The sequence below is a fragment of the Schistocerca nitens genome, chromosome 3 (assembly GCF_023898315.1).
Source record: "Schistocerca nitens isolate TAMUIC-IGC-003100 chromosome 3, iqSchNite1.1, whole genome shotgun sequence".
Taxonomy (NCBI): Eukaryota; Metazoa; Arthropoda; class Insecta; order Orthoptera; family Acrididae; genus Schistocerca; species Schistocerca nitens.
In genome coordinates this window covers 882,861,913-882,889,030 of record NC_064616.1, presented here as the reverse complement: position 1 = coordinate 882,889,030, position 27,118 = coordinate 882,861,913, and the positions used below count along the sequence as shown (strand labels likewise).

At 40.9% G+C, this 27,118-nt stretch overlaps 1 protein-coding gene across 1 annotated transcript in view; it reads right to left on the bottom strand.

Moving 5' to 3' along the window:
- Positions 1-21,296, bottom strand: part of LOC126248929 (uncharacterized) — a 148,430-nt gene extending 127,134 nt beyond the window's left edge. The window contains exons 1-2 of the mRNA XM_049950436.1: positions 20,929-21,296; positions 752-828 (exon numbers count right to left, since the gene is read on the bottom strand). Coding sequence (XP_049806393.1) covers positions 752-824 — 73 coding nt within the window. The 5' untranslated portion in view covers positions 825-828; positions 20,929-21,296. The remainder of the gene's footprint in view (positions 1-751; positions 829-20,928) is intronic.
- Between the last annotated feature and the right edge of the window lie 5,822 nt (positions 21,297-27,118).

The following is a 27,118-nucleotide window of genomic DNA, read 5'->3' as shown; positions in this document are numbered from 1 at the left end:
TAGCTACGAACGGCGCTGGCCACACGTCACGGCACGGCAGTTGAATAAGAGATACTGAGTTGTTATCATGTAACCAGCTATTGTTTCTAAGTGAGTGTGTTTGAATATCCACGCAATTATTGGTGATTAAAGGTTATAACAATAATGCTTGTATATTTGCAATAGCCAATGTTGTATAAATACTAGCATTCTAGAACATTCAAAGTTTATATAAATAACAGCATTCTCCCAGCAGGAGATCAGTTCTGTTCTGGCTGTATGTTGTATGTTGGTGTCAGTAATAAATGCACTTTTAGTTCTCAGTGTTGAAGTTCACTGATGATCCTACCTTCAGATTTGGACTGTACTACGGTTTCGATGTGACAACATAAAATGACCATAAGGAAACTGTCCACACACCTATTTTATTTCGTATTCAGAAAAGATTTGTACTTTAGTTTTCTGTGTGTTTCATTCCTATGTTATGTGAAAGAGTAATTCATGTGACCAATACACAAACAATGTTGAGAACAAAAGGCCCAACGTTTACTGAAAAACATCTGTGTGACATGATTTACAAAGAAAATGGGATACATAATTAGTATTCCCATTGTTTATTTTCTTTTAAAATCCATACACTAAGTTAGAAAATCCAGCTTCAACTTTTATTGCACCTCCAATGTTTATGCTCCGTGTTATTTGTAGAAAACCGTACAATAAAAACAATAACATCTCAAGTAACAGACAACAGAAAATGGTTGTAAATACTCACTTATTTCATTATTTGGAAATGGGCTAGTGAATGTCTCATCATCTTCCATGTCATCTCCTCCTGTCACTTCCATATTTCTACAGAAGACAAATCCAGTAGTTAGTTAATGGAAAGAGTCAGATTTAAAATTATAGTACACTTTCACCACAAAATATTTACTTCACTTTTTACAACAGTTACTTCAAATTTTGTGAGTACTCATTTTTAAGAGTATGTTCACATAGACACTGATTATTTTACATGTGATACTACTTACAAAAAAATCACGAAGTAGTTTCCACAATGACTACCATGTGATATGAATGACTACTGTCTAGCTGACTAGAGATACAAAGAACATCATGTCTGTAAATACAGATAATCTGGAAGAGCTAAGGAAGAACATTAGATCAATTTTTAAAACATATACATTTTCACAGTCATTTTAAATCTTCCACACACAGGATGTAAATTTGTGGAATTGACTGCAGCACTGTGACTTGATTTAGATACATAATTGTGATTGTGAGAAGCTTTTCTGTTTCTTTTGCAACATAACATGCCAACAAAATGTTGCTGGTCTGTTTTCAAATATTTTACTATCTCCAAAATGCAAAGCAGAAAAAATCAGTTTTCTTCTGACCACAACACAAGAACAGAACCTGTCTTCCTGTTGTGATCAAATACACTAGCCACAGAAACAAGAACCATGAACTGCAAATTCTGTATGGGTGGAGAAGTGATAGGGCTCTAAACAAATTTGTGATTTTTTTTTTTTTATAGTGCCACATGTAAAATTGTGTGTGTGTGTGTGTGTGTGTGTGAACATACTCTTAGTAATAAGTGTTTGCAAGAACGTAATGTACACGTTTCCTTTGTGTGTGGGAAAGGGATGTGGAGAGGAGGAAGTGGGAGGGGGGGGGGATGGGACCAGGAGACGGGGGGGGGGGGGGGGGAGGGAGGGAGGGAGGGGAGGGAGGGAGAGGGAATAGCAATGCATATTGTTATCTTGTAAATGGTAGTGTCAATATTGCTGTATGTATTCATCATTAATGAACACTGAAGATTTATGCTGTCTTCTCAAGAGCAGTGAAATGGCTAAAAAGAAAAACAGTTGCATCTCTAGCTAGTTATCAGCAGATGGATAAAGAAATCTTCCACATTTTTCCACATATTACAATTTTAAGTTTATGGTTACAACCATGGCTTGCCATCTCCCGTATGATAAGCCTTTAGATTATTTCTTATCATGATACACCTGACAAATGATACATTTAGCTCATCTTCTGTAAGTTCATCTAACTATATGGTCAACTTTTATCATTTCCATCCAATAACATAAAAATTACATTCATAGTAACATCTGTGTTTCTTCTTTGTCTTTCTCATTACTCCCAGCACGTATCTTTCCATTGCTCACTGAACAACGATCATTTTACAATGTTCACACATACCATATTGTCATATGTTAAGTGTTGGTAGTAAGTAAATATTTATAATAATGTTCCATTTCACAGACACAGAGCATTTACTTTTAATTACGCCATTCAGGTGCCAGGTGAAATATGGTGTATTTTTATTCTCCTGTTTACTTATTTTACTGTATATACCAATTCATAAACTATCACTGCTAATATTTGGGGGACCAAAATAGTACAAGCAATGACACGTTGGATTATATTCTGTATTTCTTGGCACCCTCCCCCCCCCCCCCCCCCCCATGAACCATAGAACTTGCCGTTGGTGGGGAGGCTTGCATGCCTCAGCGATACAGATAGCCGCACCGTAAGTGCAACCACAACGGAGGGGTATCTGTTGAGAGGCCAGACAAACATGTGGTTCCTGAAGAGGGGCAGCAGCCTTTTCAGTAGTTGCAGGGGCAACAGTCTGGATGATTGACTGATCTGGCCTTGTAACACTAACCAAAACGGCCTTGCTGTGCTGGTACTGCGAACGGCTGAAAGCAAGGGGAAACTACAGCCGAAATTTTTCCCAAGGGCATGCAGCTTTACTGTATGAATAAATGATGATGTCCTCCTCTTGGGTAAAATATTCCGGAGGTAAAATAGTCCCCTATTCGGATCTCCGGGCGGGGACTACTCAGGAGGACATCGTTATCAGGAGAAAGAAAACTGGCGTTCTACGGATCGGAACGTGGAATGTCAGATCCCTTAATCGGGCAGGTAGGTTAGAAAATTTAAAAAGGGAAATGGATAGGTTAAATTTGGATATAGTGGGAATTAGTGAAGTTTGGTGGCAGGAGGAACAAGATTTTTGGTCAGGTGAATACAGGGTTATAAATACAAAATCAAATAGGGGTAGTGCAGGAGTAGGTTTAATAATGAATAAAACAATAGGAATGCGGGTAAGCTACTACAAACAGCACAGCGAATGCATTGTTGTGGCCAAGATAGACACCAAGCCCATGCCTACGACAGTAGTACAAGTCTATATGCCAACTAGCTCTGCAGATGAAGAAATTGAAGAAATGTATGATGAAATAAAAGAAATCATTCAGATAGTGAAGGGTGACGAAAATTTAATAGTCATGGGTGACTGGAATTCGGTAGTAGGAAAAGGGAGAGAAGGAAACGTAGTAGGTGAATATGGATTGGGGGTAAGAAATGAAAGAGGAAGCCGCCTGGTAGAATTTTGCACAGAGCATAACTTAATCATAGCTAACACTTGGTTCAAGAATCATCAAAGAAGGTTGTATACATGGAAGAACCCTGGAGATACTAAAAGGTATCAGATAGATTATATAATGGTAAGACAGAGATTTAGGAACCAGGTTTTAAATTGTAAGACATTTCCAGGGGCAGATGTGGACTCTGACCACAATCTATTGGTTATGAACTGTAGATTAAAACTGAAGAAACTGCAAAAAGGTGGGAATTTAAGGAGATGGGACCTGGATAAACTGACTAAACCAGAGGTTGTACAGAGTTTCAGGAAGAACATAAGGGAACAGTTGACGAGAATGGGGGAAAGAAATACAGTAGAAGAAGAATGGGTAGCTTTGAGGGATGAAGTAGTGAAGGCAGCAGAGGATCAAGTAGGTAAAAAGATGACGGCTAATAGAAATCCTTGGGTGACAGAAGAAATATTGAATTTAATTTACGAAAATAGAAAATATAAAAATGCAGTAAATGAAGCAGGCAAAAAGGAATATAAACGTCTCAAAAATGAGATCGACAGGAAGTGCAAAATGGCTAAGCAGGCATGGCTAGAGGACAAATGTAAGGATATAGAGGCTTATCTCGCTAGAGGTAAGATAGATACTGCCTACAGGAAAATTAAAGAGACCTTTGGAGAAAAGAGAACGACTTGTATGAATATCAAGAGCTCAGATGGAAACCCAGTTCTAAGAAAAGAAGGGAAACCAGAAAGATGGAAAGAGTATATAGAGGGTCTATACAAGGGCGGTGTACTTGAGGACAATATTATGGAAATGGAAGAGGATGTAGATGAAGATGAAATGGGAAATATGATACTGCGTGAAGAGTTTGACAGAGCACTGAAAGACCTGAGTCGAAACAAGGCCCCAGGAGTAGACAACATTCCATTAGAACTACTGGCGGCCTTGGGAGAGCCAGTCCTGACAAAACTCTACCATCTGGGAGCAAAATGTATGAGACAGGCGAAATACCCTCAGACTTCAAGAAGAATATAATAATTCCAATCCCAAAGAAAGCAGGTGTTGACAGATGTGAAAATTACCGAACTATCAGTTTAATAAGTCACAGCTGCAAAATACGAACGCGAATTCTTTACAGACGAATGGAAAAACTGGTAGAAGCCGACCTTGGGGAAGATCAGTTTGGATTCCGTAGAAATATGGGGACACGTGAGGCAATACTGACCCTACGACTTATCTCAGAAGAAAGATTAAGGAAAGGCAAACCTACGTTTCTAGCATTTGTAGACTTACAGAAAGCTTTTGACAATGTTGACTGGAATACTCTCTTTCAAATTCTGAAGGTGGCAGGAGTAAAATACAGGGAGCGAAAGGCTATTTACAATTTGTACAGAAACCAGATGGCAGTTATAAGAGTCGAGGGGCATGAAAGGGAAGCAGTGGTTGGGGAGGGAGTGAGACTGGGTTTTAGCCTGTCCCCGGTGTTATTCAATCTGTATATTGAGCAAGCAGTAAAGGAAAGAAAAGAAAAATTCAGAGTAGGTATTAAAATCCATGGAGAAGAAAGAAAAACTTTGAGGTTTGCCGATGACATTGTAATTCTGTCAGAGACAGCAAAGGACTTGGAAGAGCAGTTGAACGGAATGGACGTTGTCTTGAAAGGAGGATATAAAATGAACATCAACAAAAGCAAAACGAGAGTAATGGAATGTAGTCGAATTAAGTCGGGTGATGCTGAGGAAATTAGATTAGGAAATGAGACACTTAAAGCAGTAAAGGAGTTTTGCTATTTGGGGAGTAAAATGACTGATGATGGTCGAAGTAGAGAGGATATAAAATGTAGACTGGCAATGGTAAGGAAAGCGTTTCTGAAGAAGAGAAATTTGTTAACATCGAGTATAGATTTAAGAGTCAGGAAGTCGTTTCTGAAAGTATATGTATGGAGTGTAGCCATGTATGGAAGTGAAACATGGACGATAAATAGTTTGGACAAGAAGAGAATAGAAGTGGTGCTACAGAAGAATGCTGAAGATTAGATGGGTAGATCACATAACGAATGAGGAGGTACTGAATAGGATTGGGGAGAAGAGGAGTTTGTGGCACAACTTGACTAGAAGAAGGGATCGGTTGGTAGGACATGTTCTGAGGCATCAAGGGATCACCAATTTAGTACTGGAGGGCAGCATGGAGGGTAAAAATCGTAGAGGGAGACCAAGAGATCAATACACTAAGCAGATTCAGAAGGATGTAGGTTGCAGTAGGTACTGGGAGATGAAGAAGCTTGCACAGGCTAGAGTAGCGTGGAGAGCTGCATCAAACCAGTCTCAGGACTGAAGACCACAACAACAACAACATTTCTTGGCACTATTGAATATACATGTATGTCCAAAGGTAAGTACAACTGAGAAAAAGAAGAAAATGGAAAGAGAAAAGAAGGGGAATCACTGTATATGACTGTCAAAATTACTCTACAAACTGAGTATGTGTTTCTGGTAGAGTTCCATGTGACCACACAAGGAAAAGCTACTTGAACACAGGGAACTGATAAGAAAACTTAAGAAATGACTTAAAAAACTGACACACACACACACACACACACACACGCGCGCGCGCGCGCGCGCGCGCGCGCATGCACACAAACCGCAGATGTACAATAGTATATATAATAATTATGATATAGTGAAAGGCTCTAAACTGTTGCTAGAAACTTTTGTACAGTAGGAAAATAGAATGCCACTAGGATGCCTTTCAACTTTCAAATGTTTAAGGCAGCCAGGAGTAACCACATCTCCCTTATAATTTTTTATTATTACTAAACTTTACCCTCACCCTTGAATCATCCACCACCCTGTTCAGGAAATATGCTTTCATTTCTTCACTATGCTTGCCTTTTACACGCAAGAGTCATGTAAAGCAACTTAAACATCTGTAGGCCTATACACTTGTCTTAAATGTTTTTGTAATGCCAATACAGCCTGATGAAGAGGTATCACATCAAAACATGTTGCTAAATAAATAATTTAGTTGTCAACAAATTTTGTTAGTGGTAGCAGAATTTGAAAACCTTTTCAAATATTCACTTAGTTTTTTATCAGATTTTACTAATGAAACATATAATAAATGACAAACATCTTTACAGAAAAATGAAGACATAATAGAACAACAACAGCAGTATTAATCATTCAATTTTATCATTAGCACTGTTGTGCTGTGGTAACGCATGAGGAATTTTGCTGCAGAGGAAATGTTTCAGTGAACTTCAAACAGATTGGCTTTTGGCACATTCTGCAACAATATTTAGTCAGTCTTTTCTGTACTGTGCAGGTATTACACCTTTTCCTCCTGACCCCAACTCCATTTTCTTTATTTTTGCTTTGATTTTCTGTTTCTTCTTCACATGTTGGCCTATCAAGATTTAGCCTCTGCTGGAGATCTATATAAATTCCTGAGCTGTAAAACTTCTTCGAACCAAGTGAGGCAAACTAACGCATGTGATAGTTGTTTTAGGAATGCTTTTCTTCTGATAAAATTTTCACTGTTGGCAAAATAAATTACTTGAGCACTCATTCTGTTCATATTGATCACTGCAAAACATATAACCATTCCCAATGGGATGATTTCTTTCTACATTGTAATGGAAAAATGTTGTCATCTACACTCCTGGAAATTGAAATAAGAACACCGTGAATTCATTGTCCCAGGAAGGGGAAACTTTATTGCCACATTCCTGGGGTCAGATACATCACATGATCACACTGACAGAACCACAGGCACATAGACACAGGCAACAGAGCATGCACAATGTCAGCACTAGTACAGTGTATATCCACCTTTCGCAGCAATGCAGGCTGCTATTCTCCCATGGAAACGATCGTAGAGAAGCTGGATGTAGTCCTGTGGAACGGCTTGCCACGCCATTTCCACCTGGCGCCTCAGTTGGACCAGCGTTCGTGCTGGACGTGCAGACCGCGTGAGACGACGCTCCATCCAGTCCCAAACATGCTCAATGGGGGACAGATCCGGAGATCTTGCTGGCCAGGGTAGTTGACTTACACCTTCTAGAGCACGTTGGGTGGCACGGGATACATGCGGACGTGCATTGTCCTGTTGGAACAGCAAGTTCCCTTGCCGGTCTAGGAATGGTAGAACGATGGGTTCGATGACGGTTTGGATGTACCGTGCACTATTCAGTGTCCCCTCGACGATCACCAGTGGTGTATGACCAGTGTAGGAGATCGCTCCCCACACCATGATGCCGGGTGTTGGCCCTGTGTGCCTCGGTCGTATGCAGTCCTGATTGTGGCGCTCACCTGCACGGCGCCAAACACGCATACGACCATCATTGGCACCAAGGCAGAAGCGACTCTCATCGCTGAAGACGACACGTCTCCATTCGTCCCTCCATTCACGCCTGTCGCGACACCACTGGAGGCGGGCTGCACGATGTTGGGGCGTGAGCGGAAGACGGCCTAACGGTGTGCGGGACCGTAGCCCAGCTTCATGGAGACGGTTGCGAATGGTCCTCGCCGATACCCCAGGAGCAACAGTGTCCCTAATTTGCTGGGAAGTGGCGGTACGGTCCCCTACGGCACTGCGTAGGATCCTACGGTCTTGGCGTGCATCCGTGCGTCGCTGCGGTCCGGTCCCAGGTCGACGGGCACGTGCACCTTCCGCCGACCACTGGCGACAACATCGATGTACTGTGGAGACCTCACGCCCCACGTGTTGAGCAATTCGGCGGTACGTCCACCCGGCCTCCCGCATGCCCACTATACGCCCTCGCTCAAAGTCCGTCAACTGCACATACGGTTCACGTCCACGCTGTCGCGGCATGCTACCAGTGTTAAAGACTGCGATGGAGCTCCGTATGCCACGGCAAACTGGCTGACACTGACGGCGGCGGTGCACAAATGCTGCGCAGCTAGCGCCATTCGACGGCCAACACCGCGGTTCCTGGTGTGTCCACTGTGCCATGCGTGTGATCATTGCTTGTACAGCCCTCTCGCAGTGTCCGGAGCAAGTATGGTGGGTCTAACACACCGGTGTCAATGTGTTCTTTTTTCCATTTCCAGGAGTGTATGATGTAGTTCCACCATTCCACTCTATGATGGTGAAACATTATTCCATTTTGCCTCATTGTTCCTTCCAACATAGTAATGGTTGTTTTCCTCAAGCAGTTACATGTCACCTTCACTGTTGCCTTCCTCTGTTTCCACAACTTCTAGCCTAACTTCAACTTTGTCATCATACACTGTGCCCACTTCATATTCAGAATCCTCTTGAAATGCACCTCACAGTCAAAAATAACTGAAGTAGGTTGTGCAGGAGCAACAGCGAGGGAAGTGATCCCCACCATCAAGGTGGCAGGTGAAGTCAGACAGCTCTGAGAGCCAACTGTACACGGCAGAATGGAATATCGTAGCATCGTTGTCATAGCGGCAGCATCGGTTGACGTTATATGCATAGGATGTAGCCTCTCACATTTTCTCTTAGCCTCTGTGTAGGTCAGTTGGTCCAGGGTCTCCTGTATTCCATTATTTTTCTTTATTTCTGGCGAATCCTGCAGTCTGGCGAGGAAGGCGAATGGTGCTCTCCGCAGTCAACACATATGGGAGGCGGGGCACAAGGAGTATTGGGATGTGAAGGACATCTACAATCCCAACAGGTGATGCTGGAAGTACAGCGGGAAGACATATGGCCAAACTTCCACCATTTAAAGCACCGCATCGGGGGAGGGATCTATGACTTTATGTCACAACAGTAGACCATCACCTTGACCTTCTCGGGTAATGTGTCACCCTCGAAGGCCAAGATGAAGGCACTGGTGGCAACCTGATTATCCCTCGGACCCCGGTGGACGCACCGGATGAAATGGATACCTTGCTGCTCTAAATTAGCGTGCAGCTCATGGTCAGACAGCAAAGGGAGGTCCCTGTGAAATATGATACCCTGGACCATATTTAAGCTCTTACAGGGAATGATGGAAACAGAAACATCCCCCAGTTTGTCACAGGCGAGTAGTGCCCGTGACTGGGCAAAGGATGCTGTTTTGATCAACACCGACATTTACCGCATTTTGGACAAGCCCTCCACCTCCCCAAACTTGTACTCTAAATGCTCTACAAAAAATTGAGGTTTCATTGACAAGAAAGATTCCCCATCTACTCTCATACATATGAGCTACCGGGCTGAATAAGATTCGCTGCCACCCTTAGCCTGGCATTCCTCCCAATGGTGTGTCATTCGCCCTGATGCCACCCACTCCAATCAGGGGCCCGCCCCAAGGGTACCACCCAGCCGCAGCAAAGGCCTCCTGGCAGGATGGCCATTGCCGGGTGTCCCAATGCCCCAGGGTGATGGACATCTACTCCTTGGCATATGTGGGGAGTTAATGGTGCAGGCATCAGCAGAGAGATTCCTGTGTGGTCAGGGAGCTACAACCAACAGGGTACATGGCGGCCCCATCACAATGGACTGGCTACCATGCTGGATATCAGGCGCAAACGGGCTAAGAAGTCCATTATCGTTGACAGCACAGAAAGCGATACAGCACAGAGGATGGAGTAAAACACACCCAGGAGAGTGACCTTGCCCAACAGCTGGAGAATCAGCGCAAGTGCAGATCCACCTCGCCGAAGGATGCGAGGGGTCTCAGCGCATGATGGACAGTATGCACCATGTAAGGCGGGCTTCCCCAATTGGCTCACTCTTAAGGAAATTTTTGAAAAATGGAGGCAAAACCCCACAGGGGACCATCATATAAAGGCCGAAATGTGTGAGACTCCTTTTAGTCGCCTCTTACTACAGTATTGTAACCCCCAGACCCGCAGGGGGACCCAAGGTGACCAAGGTGAAGGCACCTGTAGCAATCCTGTTGTCTTTGGGCCACCTGTAAACACACCGGATGAAATGAACACCCCGCCATTCTAGATTGGTGCAGCGCTCATTGTCAGACTGCAAGAGGATGTCGCGATGGAAAATAATCCCCTTGACCATGTTGAGGCTTTTATGGAGAGTGACGGAAACAGAAATATCACCCAGTGGGTCACAAGCGATTAATGCCTGGGGTTGGGCTGGGGATGATTTCTGAATCAAGACTGCACCACTTCTCATCTTGGACAGCACTGTCATCATGTCCCCAAACTTATCCTCAAGATGTTCAATAAAAAATTGAGGCTTCATAAGTAGAAAGGAGTCCCCATCCATTCTGCTATAGACTGAATACTGAGGCGAATATGGCTTTCTTCTTTCTGTAGCCCTACATTCCTCTCATGGTGAAGCGAGGGAGGGAAACGATTTAGGGTCATATCTGTCAGCATTGTACTCAATCTTGCTCTTCTTAAAAGACTGCTGGCGCCATACGGTCACCAGCAAGAGATGACTTAGTCCGCTTCATTGCGGGTCATCTGCCCTGATACCACCCACTCTGATCAGGGGCTCTCCCCACAGGCTCCACCCAGCCACAGCAAAGGCCACCTGGCATGCTGGCCGTTGCCGAGAGTCCTGATGCCCCATGAAGACAGGCATCTACTCCTTGGCATACGTGGGGAGTTAACAGCTCAGGCATCATCAGTGTAATCCCTGTGTTGTCAGGGGGCTACCACCAAATAGGTACATGACAGCCCCACCACAACGGACTGGCTACCGTGCTGGATATTGGGTGCAGAGAAATCCAATACTGTCATGGGGCGAAAGAGGATAGGAGACAACGGAAGAAGATGACATACCCCGGAAAGTGTCCTCGCCCAAAAAGTTGAATTGCAAAGCCATGACAAGAGGTTCAGGAGATCGAATCTTAGGGCACTCGTGCACCACGTAAGGCATCCTTCCACATATGGTTTGCACTTCCACAGAATCTGGAAAGTGACAGGTCAAACCATAAAATAGGACCTGAACTTATAGGGCTGAAAAGTGTGAGGCTCCTTTTAATCGCCTCATACGACACGCAGGGATACATCGAGACTATTGTAACCCCGGATCCACAGGGGGGAACAGAAGAGACCTTAGGACTGGGGGCTGCAGGAGAAAATATACGGGGCACTTTTCAGTGAGTGGAGATGGAAACCCCCAACAAAGGGACATGAGACACAATCAAACTTGCAATCCCACCTGAGGGAAGGTACCAGGAGGGAGATATCCCTCATTTGCAAAGAGGATGGGGTACACAGGATGGTCACATAATTGTTGAATGGTGATTGCCTAAGAAACCAGGAGTTGGCTCCATCACATTTGTAATGGGGGAATCCCCGCTTCTGCAAGGAGACTGTTGACGGGACTAGTGCAAAAAGCACTGATAGCCAGACGCACCCCATAATGATGAACAGTGAAGTAGTTTCAGAATGGAAGGAGCCTCCAAGTCATAAACCTGACAACCATTATCTAGTCTCGACAAAACCAGAGTGCGATACATGTCTGCATTAATTACTTTGCCTATTCCAATCACAACCAGAAGGACTGGTCACTTACATACTTTTGGCTCCAACACGGTATTCTCCATTGATAACTTGTTTAAAAGAATGAACACACTTTAGAATGTTATGAATGTACTTTATGTGAACTGAAGATGATATATTGAACACTAAAAGTCACAAAATAAAATGAATATATTTTTTTGTGTTTTTTCAGTTTTAAATTACTAAACAGAAGAACCACCATTCTGATTTTTTTATGTTAAAAAGTATGATAGTAAGCATTATGTGAAATAAAAATGAAGATAGTGAAACTTGTGATTTTGGCTAAAAAAAAAAATCTGAAATTGAAGACAAAATGAAAACTTAGAAACTATTTTCATTACAAGATTTGTAAATATTTGTATGCATAATTCCAGAAATTTAATAACTTCATATCATCATTGAACCTTTTATGTTTCCAATGACACCAACTAGAAGAAAACTGATTCAAAAGTAAAGAAGTTTAGGCCATATGGAAGGTACTGGGAAGAACATATGGTAAAACCAAAGACTTTTACAAGAAAAAAATACCTTTCTAAAAACACAAAATAAGGCATTACAATACAGTAGTGAAGCAATAATCTCCATATGCATGCAAATGTCTAGCTTTGAACTATAAGTCATATAAACTAGAAATAATAAAAAGGTGAATCTTCAGAAAATACTAGGCCCAAAAAAACCTAAGGAAGGTAGGAAATTATGTTTAAAGTTTATTGAAACATTGAAAACATAGCAGAAGTAAAGAGAAAAAGAAGACTGGTATTTTTTGGACATTCATAATGAATGCAAGACAGTAGATAGACAAAAAACAATCTTCAAATATTTGTGGGGTAAGAAGTTAACTGCAAATTGGATCCAAGAAGTAAAAAGGATTTAGAAAAAAATAATATGAAAGCTCAAGGGACAACTAACAAAAAAGTGTTTAGGGAAGAAATGTTGAATATGGAAGGATTCCAAGGCAAAAGGGTGGGGGAAAAAAAGTGTTATGAAGTAGTCAGAAGACGGGAAGGAAAAAACCTAGTGAACAGATGAACGAGTACTGGAAGAATAGAAGACAACAATGCATAAGGAATGGAAATTAGCACGTGGTCTTTAGTTGACCCACCTGAAGGGGCAAAAGAAAGAAAGGAAGGAAGAAAGAAAGAAAGAAAGAGAGAGAGAGAGAAGGAGGAGAAGTAATGATAGTTACAAATGTGTAACATTCGAGTCACCTTTCGCACTAATATCAGTTTGTAAAAGTGACAAACATTCGAAAATGGCCTTGCAACTGCAGTTTTCAACACAAAATCTGGAAAACTATTTTATCTTTCTCCCATTACATACTTTTTTGCACAAATTTTCCAAAAACATTTGTGAGATGAGGGCTGCAATATTTTGTTATTTTGGGTGATTTTAAATGAAATGAGCCTCACATAAAGAGAATGGTTACGCTACAAATGGATGCTCTGAAGTGTACTGAAAAAATGCAGCCACAAGAATCTTGCCAAGAAAAATACAACACTTTCAATTTAAAAAAACTTACACTGATCAAAATAAAGAACCTAGATTCTAGATCGTAGATTAGCTGTGAAATTTTATTATTTATAATGTTCTATCAAGTTCATTTATATTTCTATTGAGTTTTTTATTCATGGAGCTGAACACTGAAGAAACTGAGATTTTCAAACAACTGAAAATGGCAACGAATTCTGTGAAAGCACAAACAGTGTGGTTCTATGCAGAATTAGGATCCATTATTGCAGTTCAATGTTGTTTCTGAGCAGAGTACCACAGAAACCTCCCAACACCAAGAGATTCCAGACGTGGAAAGCATTTCTAGAGAGACAGGATCTCTTGCTAAGAAGCATGGTGGTGGGCTATCAAGAAAATGAGAGGAGTCTCTTCATTGCATTTTAAATACATCTACAAGAAGTTTTAAGGAATCCATTTGTGCAGCATCATGTGATCTTGGTGTCCCAAAATCAATTACCCATGACGTGCTACACAAGCACCTAAGGCTTTAGGCATACAAAGTGCTATTGTACATGAGGTGAAGCCCAACTCTAAACACAAAAGAGAAACATTTCCTGAAGACATTTTTAGTGCATCGACAGACAACTGCTTCTTGGCTAAAATTGTTTTCTGATGAGGCAACATTTCATCTTATTGGAAAGGTCAGCAGATGCTATGTGTGAATTTGGAGTAGTAAATGTCCTCAAGAAGCCATGAAATATCAATGAGAAAGCCCAGAGGTATAAATTTGGTGTGGCTTAATGGAGGATGAAATTACTGGACCTTTTCTTCTTTAAAGGGGCAATTGCCACTGCTCATTGTTATCTTGATACATTGGTTAATTTTGTGTTCCCTCAGATAAGACATTGACACCCATACCTGCCCTTCCAGCAGGATGAAGCACCTCCATACTAACATGTGGAAGCTCATAAAGCACTGAGTGACGAATTTCCACAACGATGCACTGCAAGAAGTGTTCCAATCCCATGTCCACCTTGGTCACCTGACACTACTCTGCTGGATTTCTTTCAGTGAGGGTATGTTCAGGACAGAGTGTAACATACCAAAGTGTCAACTCTGGAACAGCTTCATGAAAATATTAGAGTTAATGCAATTACACCACAGGTGCTCATTAATACCTGGTGAGAAATCAAGTCTCAACTAGACATCCTTCGTGGCACTTGTGGGGCTCATTTAGAAATGTGTGACTCAACAAACAAGACTTCAAAACTTTGTGTGTCCATTGTTGTAAGAATCTTCTTTATGTACTGAATACATGTAAAGACCGCACAGAAAAGACTGGTATGTCCACTTATTTAGGAAATGAGTTTATGGAATGTTCTGATGGCCAGACATCAGTACTACAAGGCAGTTAAAATGACTTTTAAATAACAGGGCAAGTCAAGATAGAGGGGTTTCGCTTTTTAGTTGTAACATAATGAACATTCTAAATAACTCTTCTCATGGAAAGAATAAGGCAGTCCAATGTTGCTTCCACTGTTTACACTACATTTATTACGTCAGTTAGTTTGCACCTGCAAATGTGATCGCATGAATTTCTTACTCTTTGTTGTTTCCTTATAGTAACAGTGCTTAGTTTGAAGTGTGCCAGTAATACGGTCCTCTTAGAATGTTTAAAATTTATGGATTATTGAAAGATGAAAGTGAGAAGCCAGGTGTTAATAGGACGTTTAAAATTTTTGGATCATCACAAGGTGGAGGTGAGAAGCCATCTGTTAATCAATCAGCTAACTAGAGAAAAAATTATGGTAGAATGAGTAATGTTTTTAGGGATCTTATGGCAATGTCTCATGAGTTAGGCAGTGACTGCAAATGCTCATTATTTGAGTGTTTCAAACATGTCAAATCCCCACAAAAGCGAATGATCAATCATCCTATTTCACCAGCTTAATTCCTGTGACATTAAATGCTCGTAGAAGGCCTAGGCCTGATGATTCCAAAGCCAGAGATTGCTCTTTTGGATGCTTTATGCGAATCAAACAGAATGATGCCATGAGTGAAATTCCTGTTTGGCAAAGGCCTTCACTGCTTTGCATGGAACAGCAAAGCACAGATTGCAGACTATACAGCTGAGTATGGAGGAAACTGGAAAATCCCCAAAATACAAAAGGGACTTGCTTGCTAACCAAGACTGGAAACTATCCAAACAAAAGGAGGCAGCAGTTATAAACGACGTAGGTGCATTTAAGAAGAAGAAAGAGCCACTATGGCTATGAGTTATATGAAGAAAATAACTCTTAACTTCCTGTGGTTAACACCAACTTCAATTTATCATCTGGATACCTGCATACTGATACCTGCTCAATGAAAAGGTCTGGATGCAAAGTTTTCATAAAACATCTCTGAAGAAGAAAAGTTAAAAATAACAAACAAAATTAAAGTACTTATGGTTTGGAAGACTAGGTTCAAAAAGCTAAGGGCTGTTACATTTTATTCAAGAAAGCAAAAAGCGGGACAAGAAAATAAAAAAATAGAGGAAAATGGAATATGCATGGACTATCAAAAACACTAATAAATAAAATGTTCTCGGGTTTCCAACCATGTCAATTGCTTAAAACTACACGAGCTATCGGCCATGCACCCCTTGGCCACTGTCAAGTGGTATGACTGCCAGTGGGCTGTTGGTGCGCCCTTATATATGCTAGCTGCCGGCTGTGACATCACTGGTGCCCATGACATTGCCATATATGGGCATATTTTGAGTTGGCATTCGATGTGCTCTCTTCAACCGCGTGATCGCTAGATCCCATGCAGCACTGAGCTGCAAGCCACTGTCCCTATTCAGGGTGTTTGCGGTAATTTTTATTTCAATAGCTTCCTTTATTAAACTGTCCCAGAAGCCGAAAGCGCGAGCCACGACAGAGGTATCGTCAAATTTTATGTGGTGACTGTTTTCTAACGTAGATTTCTATGGATAGCATAGGCGATAATACCTCTCACATTCTTTCCTGCATTGTTCCACAGTGCGCACTGTTTGTCCGATGTACTTCTGGCCACACTCACAAGGTATTTCGTAGACTCCAGGTTTTCTGAGACCTTTTAATCAATTGACGCAGTTGGAAACCCAATAACATTTTATTCAATGTTATTGCCGCAAGACTCTGCATTCATACATGAGCATTAATGTTTATTATTACAAGCATCAGTTATTGTTTTACAGTTCCAACATTCATCAAATGTCCAACAGTGACTTGTGTTCAGGACAAAATAAGAACTATGAAATGTTTCTGTACCATCACCATGTTGGTCATAGCATTAAAAGATGAGATAGGACACTCTTACTTGGAATGAGTCAAAAACTTTGTTTTGACAAAAAGAAAACTATTGTAGTTACCAAAGAACTGGGTTAACGCCTTTTAAGCTGTAATAATGAATCCAAGGCTTTACAAAGTCATTCTTGTTCATCTAGTAATTATATGAGATTGGATGCCCTTTTTTAAAAACGTGTTATAAACCAAGATGTTCTTTTAAGACATAACACTCAGATAAGCTTTGGTTGTGAAGGAAGGTAAGCTGTTCAAATAGAGGATTTCTTAACAAGTGAGCCTGGACAGCAGTACATGTGGAACGTTCTGGTGGTCTACAAGTAGATATCAAGCCTGAGTATGTCACAAGGATGTGATGGATTCTTACAGCCTCGTTGAGCATATAATGGTGTTTTGTAATATGGAACATTTTGTTACTTAAATCAATGTTCTTTTGCAAATAACTAATTCTAGGGTACATTTCCAGAGCTCTTGCCAATATCTTATGAAAAATATGCGTACCTTCAAAAACTTAAGCAGCTTTGTGGTTAACAGGCAATAAATTTCTATACCAGTCTACCATATCAACAAAAAGAAACTTCCAAAGCTGAACAACACAAAGATGGGAGCACAGCCTACCAAAAAGTGATGGACTCACCATATTCTTTTCATGGCAAGGATGTAATTTTGTCTTTTTAATCATATAATTTCAATTTTTATTCTTTTTAATATACTTCCTCTACAATCATTACATTTGGCATCATAATTATATTGGTCACAGTCGACTGGAGTGTTTTCAGTACTTTTTGTAATCTTGAAAATTTAAATATCCTCTCCTGAAAAATGCACAAAATGTGACTCACCCCATTTTTTTCCTGGGCTCTTCATGTTGTACTACAGAAATTTTGCATCAACAGAAGGGACCGATCCCAGCCCTCTACTCTGATCCATGATGTAAATGTCCTGTGTTGTGTGAAGTCATGGTGGCATGGTGTTTTTGAGTCAGGTTGTATTTAATGGGGTGATGTATTTTGGGGCATGTTCTTGTGTAGCACATTTACGTTTCCATGTTGTTTGTTAGGTATATTAGCGAGACATTTGGCATTATTGGCTCATGGTGTGAAGTAATATTTGGAATAGCCATCTTTGTCATGAACACATGAAGTTGACCAAAGTGTCTGCTTCTCGGGCCAGGGACCATTATGTACGGCATTGTCTCCATGATAATGTGTAGCAATCCATACATAATAGTACGTGTTTGAGAGACCTACATTGACCATCTGAGAAATTGATTTGGTTATTTATTATTTCTGTTATTAGTTGTCCATTGATTTCTCTGCACATGAGAATGAAGTGAACGCTCGTTGTGTGTGAGACTGGTAACAATTTAGTAGAGAAGAAAGTTCTGAATTCGTTAAGTATATAGTGGGGGGGGGGGGGGGGGCTGGTAATGGAAATCGCTAAATTTCAGTTTGGGAAAACGAAGTATGGGAAGGGTGGTTCTCGGGTAGGTTTGTTAGGGTGGGTGGCTGTCATGTCAGGTGGGGCAGGGGGTGATGTTATTATTCAGGTGCTTGAGAGTAGAACTAAAAAGAAATTAGCTGGTTTGATTGAGGAGAGTATAACTGTAGTTTCAGATGCTTTTTTGTCACATTATGGTTTAGGGAAAAGGGGCTTTTATCCTAGCACTGGGGCATGTACCAAAAGAATACAGGAGTTTTGGAGCATTATGAAACCTGTTATAGGTAAGGGGAAGAGATGCTCTTCCACTCCAAAGTCTCATTAACATGAGTACTGGAGGTGGTACAGTGCCCTCGATAATTATTCTGTGTTTTGCTGTTTTCTGAGGGCAGTAGAGAAAATGTATGCCATGGTTTTCAGTTGAATAGGCTGGAGAGGGGAGGGGGAGGAGTTGTTGGCACGGTTTGTGGGAGATGGGGTAGGTGTTTTGGGGGCGGGTTGAGGAGTTATTTAGTTTTGCTTCCCAAGGATAGGTTTGATCTTTTTGTTTGTTTGCATGCTAAGAAAGTTGTTAATTTTTGCTTGTATTTTGATTTGGGTACTATGTTTAGCAGTGGCATTGGGTGGGTTCGGGTTAGTTTCCTGGGGGGGGGGGGGGGGGGGGAATAATGGGGATGGGGCACGGGTTTGGGATGTAAGGGTGGTTTTTAAAGATTTGCTTCGTTTCTTTACATTTACATCTACGCAAATACTTTGAAAGCCACCATATGGTGTGTGGTGGAGGGTATCATGTAGCACTACTAGTCATTTCCTTAACTGTTCCACTCGCAAACTGAGTGCGGGAATAATAACTATCTATATGCCTCCATAGGAGCCTTAATTTTTCTTTTCTTATCTATGTGGTCCTTACATGAAATGTACGTTGGCGACAGTAGAAATGACCAGCACTCAGCTTCAAATTCCAGGTATCCAAATTTTCTTATAAGTGTTCCTCAAAAAGAATGTTGCCTTCCCTCCAGGGCTTTGTGTGTGTGTGTGTGTGTGTGTGGTGGGGGGGGGGAGTTCTTTACTTGTTTTATTTGTTTAGTAATGCATTATGTATGGTATGTTGTTTAGGTTTCTAGTTATTTGTGTGTGTGGAATTAGTCAAGAGAAATCTGATTTTTTGAGTTTCTTATTTGTGTGTGGTTTTTCAATATCTAAGGCTTCGTTTGAGCTATATAGATCAAGTGAAAACTGAGGTTTTCGAGTTGTGTGTTTTTTTTGGTATCAATGGCTCATTTGAGCTATATAGGTCAAGTGAAAATTGTGGTGCCTTGTTTGAGTTGTGAGGGGGGTTTTCTTTTAAGATATATCGATCAAGTGAAATGTACAATGCCTACAGTTCTTGTTTCTGTAGTGTTGTGTTGAATGCTGAGAATTTTTTGTGTTTGGATTTGTGGATAATATTTATTTTGGGGTGGCGCTGTTTTTGTTGTTATTATAGGCCTATAACTGGTTTGTTCCTGCTCTAAAACCCTATTTCCCACAGTTGCCTCAGTTTCATTTATTGCTGGAGTGAAATATTTCATATTGTCTTTACCTTTATTTGTGCATGCATTTAGTGACATTATGGTTGATATATTGTATATGCTGTAGACATGGGTGTAAGCTATCTTGATGATATTGCAGGTCAGTTGACACAAGTGGAATCAGAGTTTTTAGTGTTGCCAAAATTTCACATTAGGACATTTTGTCTCTCACATACTGTTTATACCAAGCAATCATGTATTTGAAGTGACATTGCATGATACCTCGAATAAAGATCCACACACACGGATGATAGTAGAAACAGGAATGATTGCCATTATGAAAAACAAAAAACTGAAATTAATAAGAAAGGACCCTGTGGAAGCTTGGTGTATCTTTTACAATAAGCTCTCACATGATATAACGAGCACTAAAATATTGATAGCAAAATTTTACATGACTATGACATGTCCCTACAGCATACCTACAGAATCATCACAGTTACCAAACTCTAACTGTAGGCCTACGTGTCTACGCGCAAAAAAGACAAAAGAAAACACACATAGAACTCTTGTTAGAATCAGGTTCTTTCTGTTATTTTAATCTTGCCTTATATACTTCAGTGACAAATACCATGTGTGTGTCTGCACCATGAACTTTTTATGTATACCCCATTTTTTCAATTAGTCTCATATTAAGTTGCTCTGCTATAAATAATGAATATGACCCCATAAAAAGAAATCTGTCTAAATATGAATAAATGAAATTAATAAATAAAGAAAGAATTTGCCACTAAAAAATCTTAATCTGATATTTAACTAGAAACTATCACCTACTGAGTTTTTCTCAGAAGTAGTAGTTTAACATTAAGCAAAATGTGGAAAGAGACGTACTTGTCCCATTTGCTGAGTTTTTCAGTCTAGGCAACTGTGCCATGGAATGCACAGTATTGTCAGCAATGTTTGTTTATTACTTTTTGTTGTCAATTGCTCTAATAAACAGCAGCGTGTGTTAAATACTAGCATCACTGGTTTCGTTGTACATCAAAATTTCATAGCTCTAGAACAATTCAGGTCACTTACAGAACATGGTGTTATCAGGCGCCTCCATTGACTCATTTACACTACAATAGAGCTAATAAGTAAACATTTACCAAGCGTGCTATTTTACATACAGCACTACACACTCAATGGAAACATTTCCTGCGTAATTTTACAATATGTCGTAACTTAGCAGAAGCATTCTTGATTAAGGAAAAGTGAGTTTAGATTACAACACTTGAACCAAGAGCTTAAGAATTACATGTATCATACACAGCCGTGTCGCAACAACTATTACATGCGAAAAATAGAATTAAAACTTGTCAAGCAACCGAGAACTTACATTTCCGGGCGTCCCTAGTAGATTCCTGTATCACCGTGCTACAACTTCCAGTGGTAAGAGACTAATATATTGTTTAAACGGAAGTGTAGCCGTAATTCGGCGCTAAGAATGCCAGATACGTGTTTCACTGGTCCTGAATGCACGATTAGCACTATTACACACGTTTAAACAATACTTCGTACCACAGGTTTTGCATATTCGCACAAAATAATTCTTAAGATCTAGTAAGTACATCGTCGTCCAACTATTCTTTAAAGCTGCATTTATGATGCAATGAAAACCCTTATTTTGGCTATCTCTACGACAAATACTACAAAAAATGTCAACAACACGTTTAGAAACCAACACAATCTCAAGTGTAGCGCGGTGACATTTGTTTATGTTTTGGTAACTTCGATCTATCGCATATGAATGTCGATTGGGTAAAATCGGAAACACTGAGGCACTTTCTTGTTTCGTCAAACGGAAGTTAGTCGCATCTGATGGGAGCCCATAGACTCACAGCAACAGTAGTGTTAACCCGTTGTCATAAAAGTGTAGTCAGTTTATGGTACTGAGGAGCTTTTAAAATAATAACAGGCTGAACATTTCTCCAGTTGTTCGTACTGTTGACGAATTAGTAACTCTTCAGTAGTAGTAGTCTTCATTCGTAGATCAATTCATAAGGATACTGGATATGTCACAGTAACTGTGCTAGTAATCTTGGCTTAATAAACATTATTGTTTAATAAGCCGTTAAGTATTTACGTATTTCACTTCTCAGTCTGACAGTTCGGTTTTGAATTTTGTATGCTATCTCGTTTACTTTTAGTTTGATTCCATTAGCACTTACTTAAGGAGCGGTAGTGGAACTTTCACGTGTCCTATACACCGATCGCTACAATGATTAAGACGTTATACCTATTGATTCTCAGTTGACGTGGTGTGAACACACAAAGTTATTTGCAAACAGAATTTCATCAGCATGTCATATGTGCAGCAGGGACCTATATGGGAAATCAACTACCCTCTCCCACAGGCTCAGCGAGAAAGACAAGAAAATCGCTGAACAGGAGACAAAGATTTGTGCCCTTCCAGCTGAATTAGTCCCCGCGAAATTTGATCTAGATACTTGGAAAGTGGAAAAAAATCTTAGCAACTGGGTGAAGGTATCAAGCAGTAGATGAAAGAGGAGTAACTGATCAACACCTTCATCCACATTTGAGATGGTAGTATCGAATAAAATTGACTTGTGACTTGAAGTAGGAGAGGAGTAGCTTCATCCAGCTGTAGGTCACAGTAGGGTGCAGCGGACTTGTTGCAAAGAAACTAAGTCTAGATCGGTACCAAAAGAGATTAGTAGCTATACATATACACTGACATACACATATATACTGACGTTATATATATATATATATATATATATATATATATATATATATATATATATATATATATATATATATATCAGAGGATCAGGTTATTGTAGTAGGAGGAGTGCAGAACATCCTGGCTAGGGACAGTAATTGCAGCATTAGGGATGACCTGGATGAAATATGAGTAGCAACTACACACACACACATATTATGTGAGTTTTGTGGAGGTCCTACAGTACCATGAGCAGCTGCTGCTGTGAGCCATGTGAACACTGAGCTGAGCAGGCTGCTGCTGACTGAAATGAAACCTCATATGAGTGATAAAAACCATTCAAAGTGAAGATCGCATAAAATATTTTTAATTCAAGACAACTGATTTCAACAGTCTTCACTGTTATCTTAAACGTCTTTTTGTAGTAAACCATGTTCATTTTACGGTGAACATCATGTACAAGACGTGAAGTGGATAAAACTCAGCGTATTATAAGCGTTTGTCATCCCTAAAATATTTAAAAACTCAAAGCACCTTATTCAAAAGGACATATGTATATACACTCCTGGAAATTGAAATAAGAACACCGTGAATTCATTGTCCCAGGAAGGGGAAACTTTATTGACACATTCCTGGGGTCAGATACATCACATGATCACACTGACAGAACCACAGGCACATAGACACAGGCAACAGAGCATCCACAATGTCGGCACTAGTACAGTGTATATCCACATTTCGCAGCAATGCAGGCTGCTATTCTCCCATGGAGACGATCGTAGAGATGCTGGATGTAGTCCTGTGGAACGGCTTGCCATGCCATTTCCACCTGGCGCCTCAGTTGGACCAGCGTTCGTGCTGGACGTGCAGACCGCGTGAGACGACGCTTCATCCAGTCCCAAACATGCTCAATGGGGGACAGATCCGGTGATCTTGCTGGCCAGGGTAGTTGACTTACACCTTCTAGAGCACGTTGGGTGGCACGGGATACATGCGGACGTGCATTGTCCTGTTGGAACAGCAAGTTCCCTTGCCGGTCTAGGAATGGTAGAACGATGGGTTCGATGATGGTTTGGATGTACCGTGCACTATTCAGTGTCCCCTCGACGATCACCAGTGGTGTACGGCCAGTGTAGGAGATCGCTCCCCACACCATGATGCCGGGTGTTGGCCCTGTGTGCCTCGGTCGTATGCAGTCCTGATTGTGGCGCTCACCTGCACGGCGCCAAACACGCATACGACCATCATTGGCACCAAGGCAGAAGCGACTCTCATCGCTGAAGACGACACGTCTCCATTCGTCCCTCCATTCACGCCTGTCGCGACACCACTGGAGGCGGGCTGCACGATGTTGGGGCGTGAGCGGAAGACGGCCTAACGGTGTGCGGGACTGTAGCCCAGCTTCATGGAGACGGTTGCGAATGGTCCTCGCCGATACCCCAGGAGCAACAGTGTCCCTAATTTGCTGGGAAGTGGCGGTGCGGTCCCCTACGGCACTGCGTAGGATCCTACGGTCTTGGCGTGCATCCGTGCGTCACTGCGGTCCGGTCCCAGGTCGACGGGCACGTGCACCTTCCGCCGACCACTGGCGACAACATCGATGTACTGTGGAGACCTCACGCCCCACGTGTTGAGCCATTCGGCGGTACGTCCACCCGGCCTCCCGCATGCCCACTATACGCCCTCGCTCAAAGTCCGTCAACTGCACATACGGTTCACGTCCACGCTGTCGCGGCATGCTACCAGTGTTAAAGACTGCGATGGAGCTCTGTATGCCACGGCAAACTGGCTGACACTGACGGCGGCGGTGCACAAATGCTGCGCAGCTAACGCCATTGGACGGCCAACACCGCGGTTCCTGGTGTGTCCGCTGTGCCGTGCGTGTGATCATTGCTTGTACAGCCCTCTCGCAGTGTCCGGAGCAAGTATGGTGGGTCTGACACACCGGTGTCAATGTGTTCTTTTTTCCATTTCCAGGAGTGTACATATTGCTCACAGATGTTTGTTACATGATAGAAATACGGTACACAATACCACATGTGTTTACATATTGGGTCCTGCATATGTAAATATATGTGCTATTGTGTACCGTATTTCTAACATGAAACATGCATCTGTGAGCAATATGTATATGGGCATGGCCTTTTGGACAAGGTGCTCTGTGTTTTTAAATATTTTTATCCACTTAACATCTTGTGCATGAGCTTCAGCGTAAAATGAACATGTTTTACTACAAAAAAATGTTTAAGACCTGAAGATCACAGCAAAGACTGTTGAAACCAGTTGTTTCGATTAAAACATATTTTGTGCGATATTGGATTGTCAGTGGTTTTTAACAATTAGAACTGAGCGCCCTTCAATACTCTCATAATGAGAAAATTCAATTATATGAGTTCACTGCCTGGAGATTTTCTAACCACATCTGAATATTAGAAGGAAAGATAGGTTGTCAGAGCTTCTTGCAGAAAGTGTACAGGAGGCCACCATCACACAAAGCAAGATCCCAGGGGTTATTGGTGTCAGAAAGATGTTCTTTTTAGGTTAGAATATGGATTTGGCTACCCTGATTTGAAAGAAATCAGAATAACAGAAAAGAACCAGAAAATGCTTAAGAATGTACAGAAAAATAAGGTTAGCATATTTCATCAAAATATCAGAGGCTTGAGTAATAAAGCAGAAGAGCTTCTTGGCTGTTTGGAAAATTTAGAGAGCTCTGAAAAGACAGACATCCTGTGTCTATCTGAGCACCACATAGCCACCGAGCTAAATAAGTTACAAATAAAATATTATACTGTAGCAACTTACTCAATCAGAACTTATATGGGAAATGGTGAATTGTTACATATATTAAAGCAGAATAAAAGTTCAAAAATATTGAGACAAATACATTTTGTAGTGATTACCACATAGAATTGTATCCTTGTGATTTAAAATTACAACATGGTTGACTTTTAACGGTAATTGAACCTAAAACATTTTTAAAAAATTCTTATGTGTGTCTTATAATGCCCTACTTTTTTAAATAAAGTATTAGGTTCATTTTATGTAATTTGATACTATGAATAGGTATTTGACTCTAGAATGAGATTTTCACTCTGCAGTGGAGTGTGCGCTGATATGAAACTTCCTGGCAGATTACAACTGCGTGCTGGACCGAAACTCGAACCAGTGTGCGATTTGTAGGGGGGATGGGGGGGATTTCCCCCCCTCTGCATCAGACCATCCTCTCCTCTGGTTTTAGTTTATGCATCCCAATCTGGGATGTTTTTCCGACGCACTGGAGTAAAACTTTACATATAATTTAAATTTGTGGAGCCGAACTCTGAAAGTTTTTAGTAAGTCTTACTATTAATATGTTTCATTTTTCTATCATCAGAATAAGTACAACGTTTCACAAAAGTGCCTCTACTTTTTGAATTCCCCTCATATAACTGTACCCGTATGTAGATGATTTTGTAAATAAGCTTTACCTATAATGTACTTTTAAAGATATAACAAGGAATGGCTTATCTGATAGCGCATACGTGTCAATACTGGGCTTCGGCATTAACATCTATTTATAAATGGCTGTTTAACTATGCGTAAAACCATGGTCCAAGCTAGTAACATATATAATTCTACTGACCCCCTAAGACATCCCCCCTACTGGTAAAAGCACAAATCGCACCCTGACTCGAACTCAGGACCTTTGCCTTTCGTGAGAAAGTGCTCTTCCAACTGAGCTACTCAAGTACGACTCATGGCCCATCCTCACAGATTTACTTCTGCCAGTACCTCGTCTCCTACCTTCCAATCTTCACAGAAGCTCTCCTGCAAACCTTGAAGAACTAGCACTCCTGGAAGAAAGGATATTGTTGAGACATGGCTTTGCCACAGCCTGGGGGATGTTTCCAGAATGAGATTTCCACTGCAGCGGAATGTGTGCTGATATGAAACTTCATGGCAGATTAAAACTGTGTGCCAGACCGACACTAATTTGAAGTTCTATATAATATATACCACTATTGAGAAAACTGTTACAATCAGTTCATATTTCATTTAATAACTTTCAAAACAGACCCTTCCACGTTTCAAACATGTGACCTATTGCACTACAGTTCTATGTGCTATCCGTTGCACTGCAGAACGCCTGATAGATTCTCTCTCTCTGCTGAGTGTCTTCTACACAGTAAATCAGCACTAAGTTTTACCAAGAATAGGTTTTTTGTGCTTTGGGTCCTAGCTCATGGCTGATAATTGACAAGCTTGAGCGAGTTTAATGATGTTGCAGGAAGCAGGGGAAGGAACAGCCATTGTGCACATATTGCCACTCTAAATGGGGGAGCATCAGCGATCAACTTTTGCAAGGCTTCCATTATCACCATTCACAAAATTCCTTACTATCGTTACTTGAAAGTTGTAATTGCGTTTTCCATCACTAAATTACTAAACTGTTTGCAGTAAATGTACATAAAAGCCTCATAACTTCGGCTAACGCTCCTATAACACAAGTATAGCTTGTGACGTCTCCAGAGCATCAGCTACTAACAGAGCGTTTTCAATCACATGACCAGATTTTGATATTTAATGATTTTCAAGCTTTAATTACATAAAAATAACACATATTTTGTGAGAAAATAAATTGACTCTAAATGCTATTTAAATGTTATAATCAATCACAATAACAATAATCCAAACCATATTTTTACATAGGAAAATAATCTATTGTTAAAAAAATTTTACAAATATATTAGAAAAAGTTTGTTAGATCAAAATTGGCATAGAATGTAATTCTGTATGAGGAACTGCCTTAAGGATTTTTTGCAAGTAATGTTTTCAAATTATGTTGATTTGGGTACTGGAC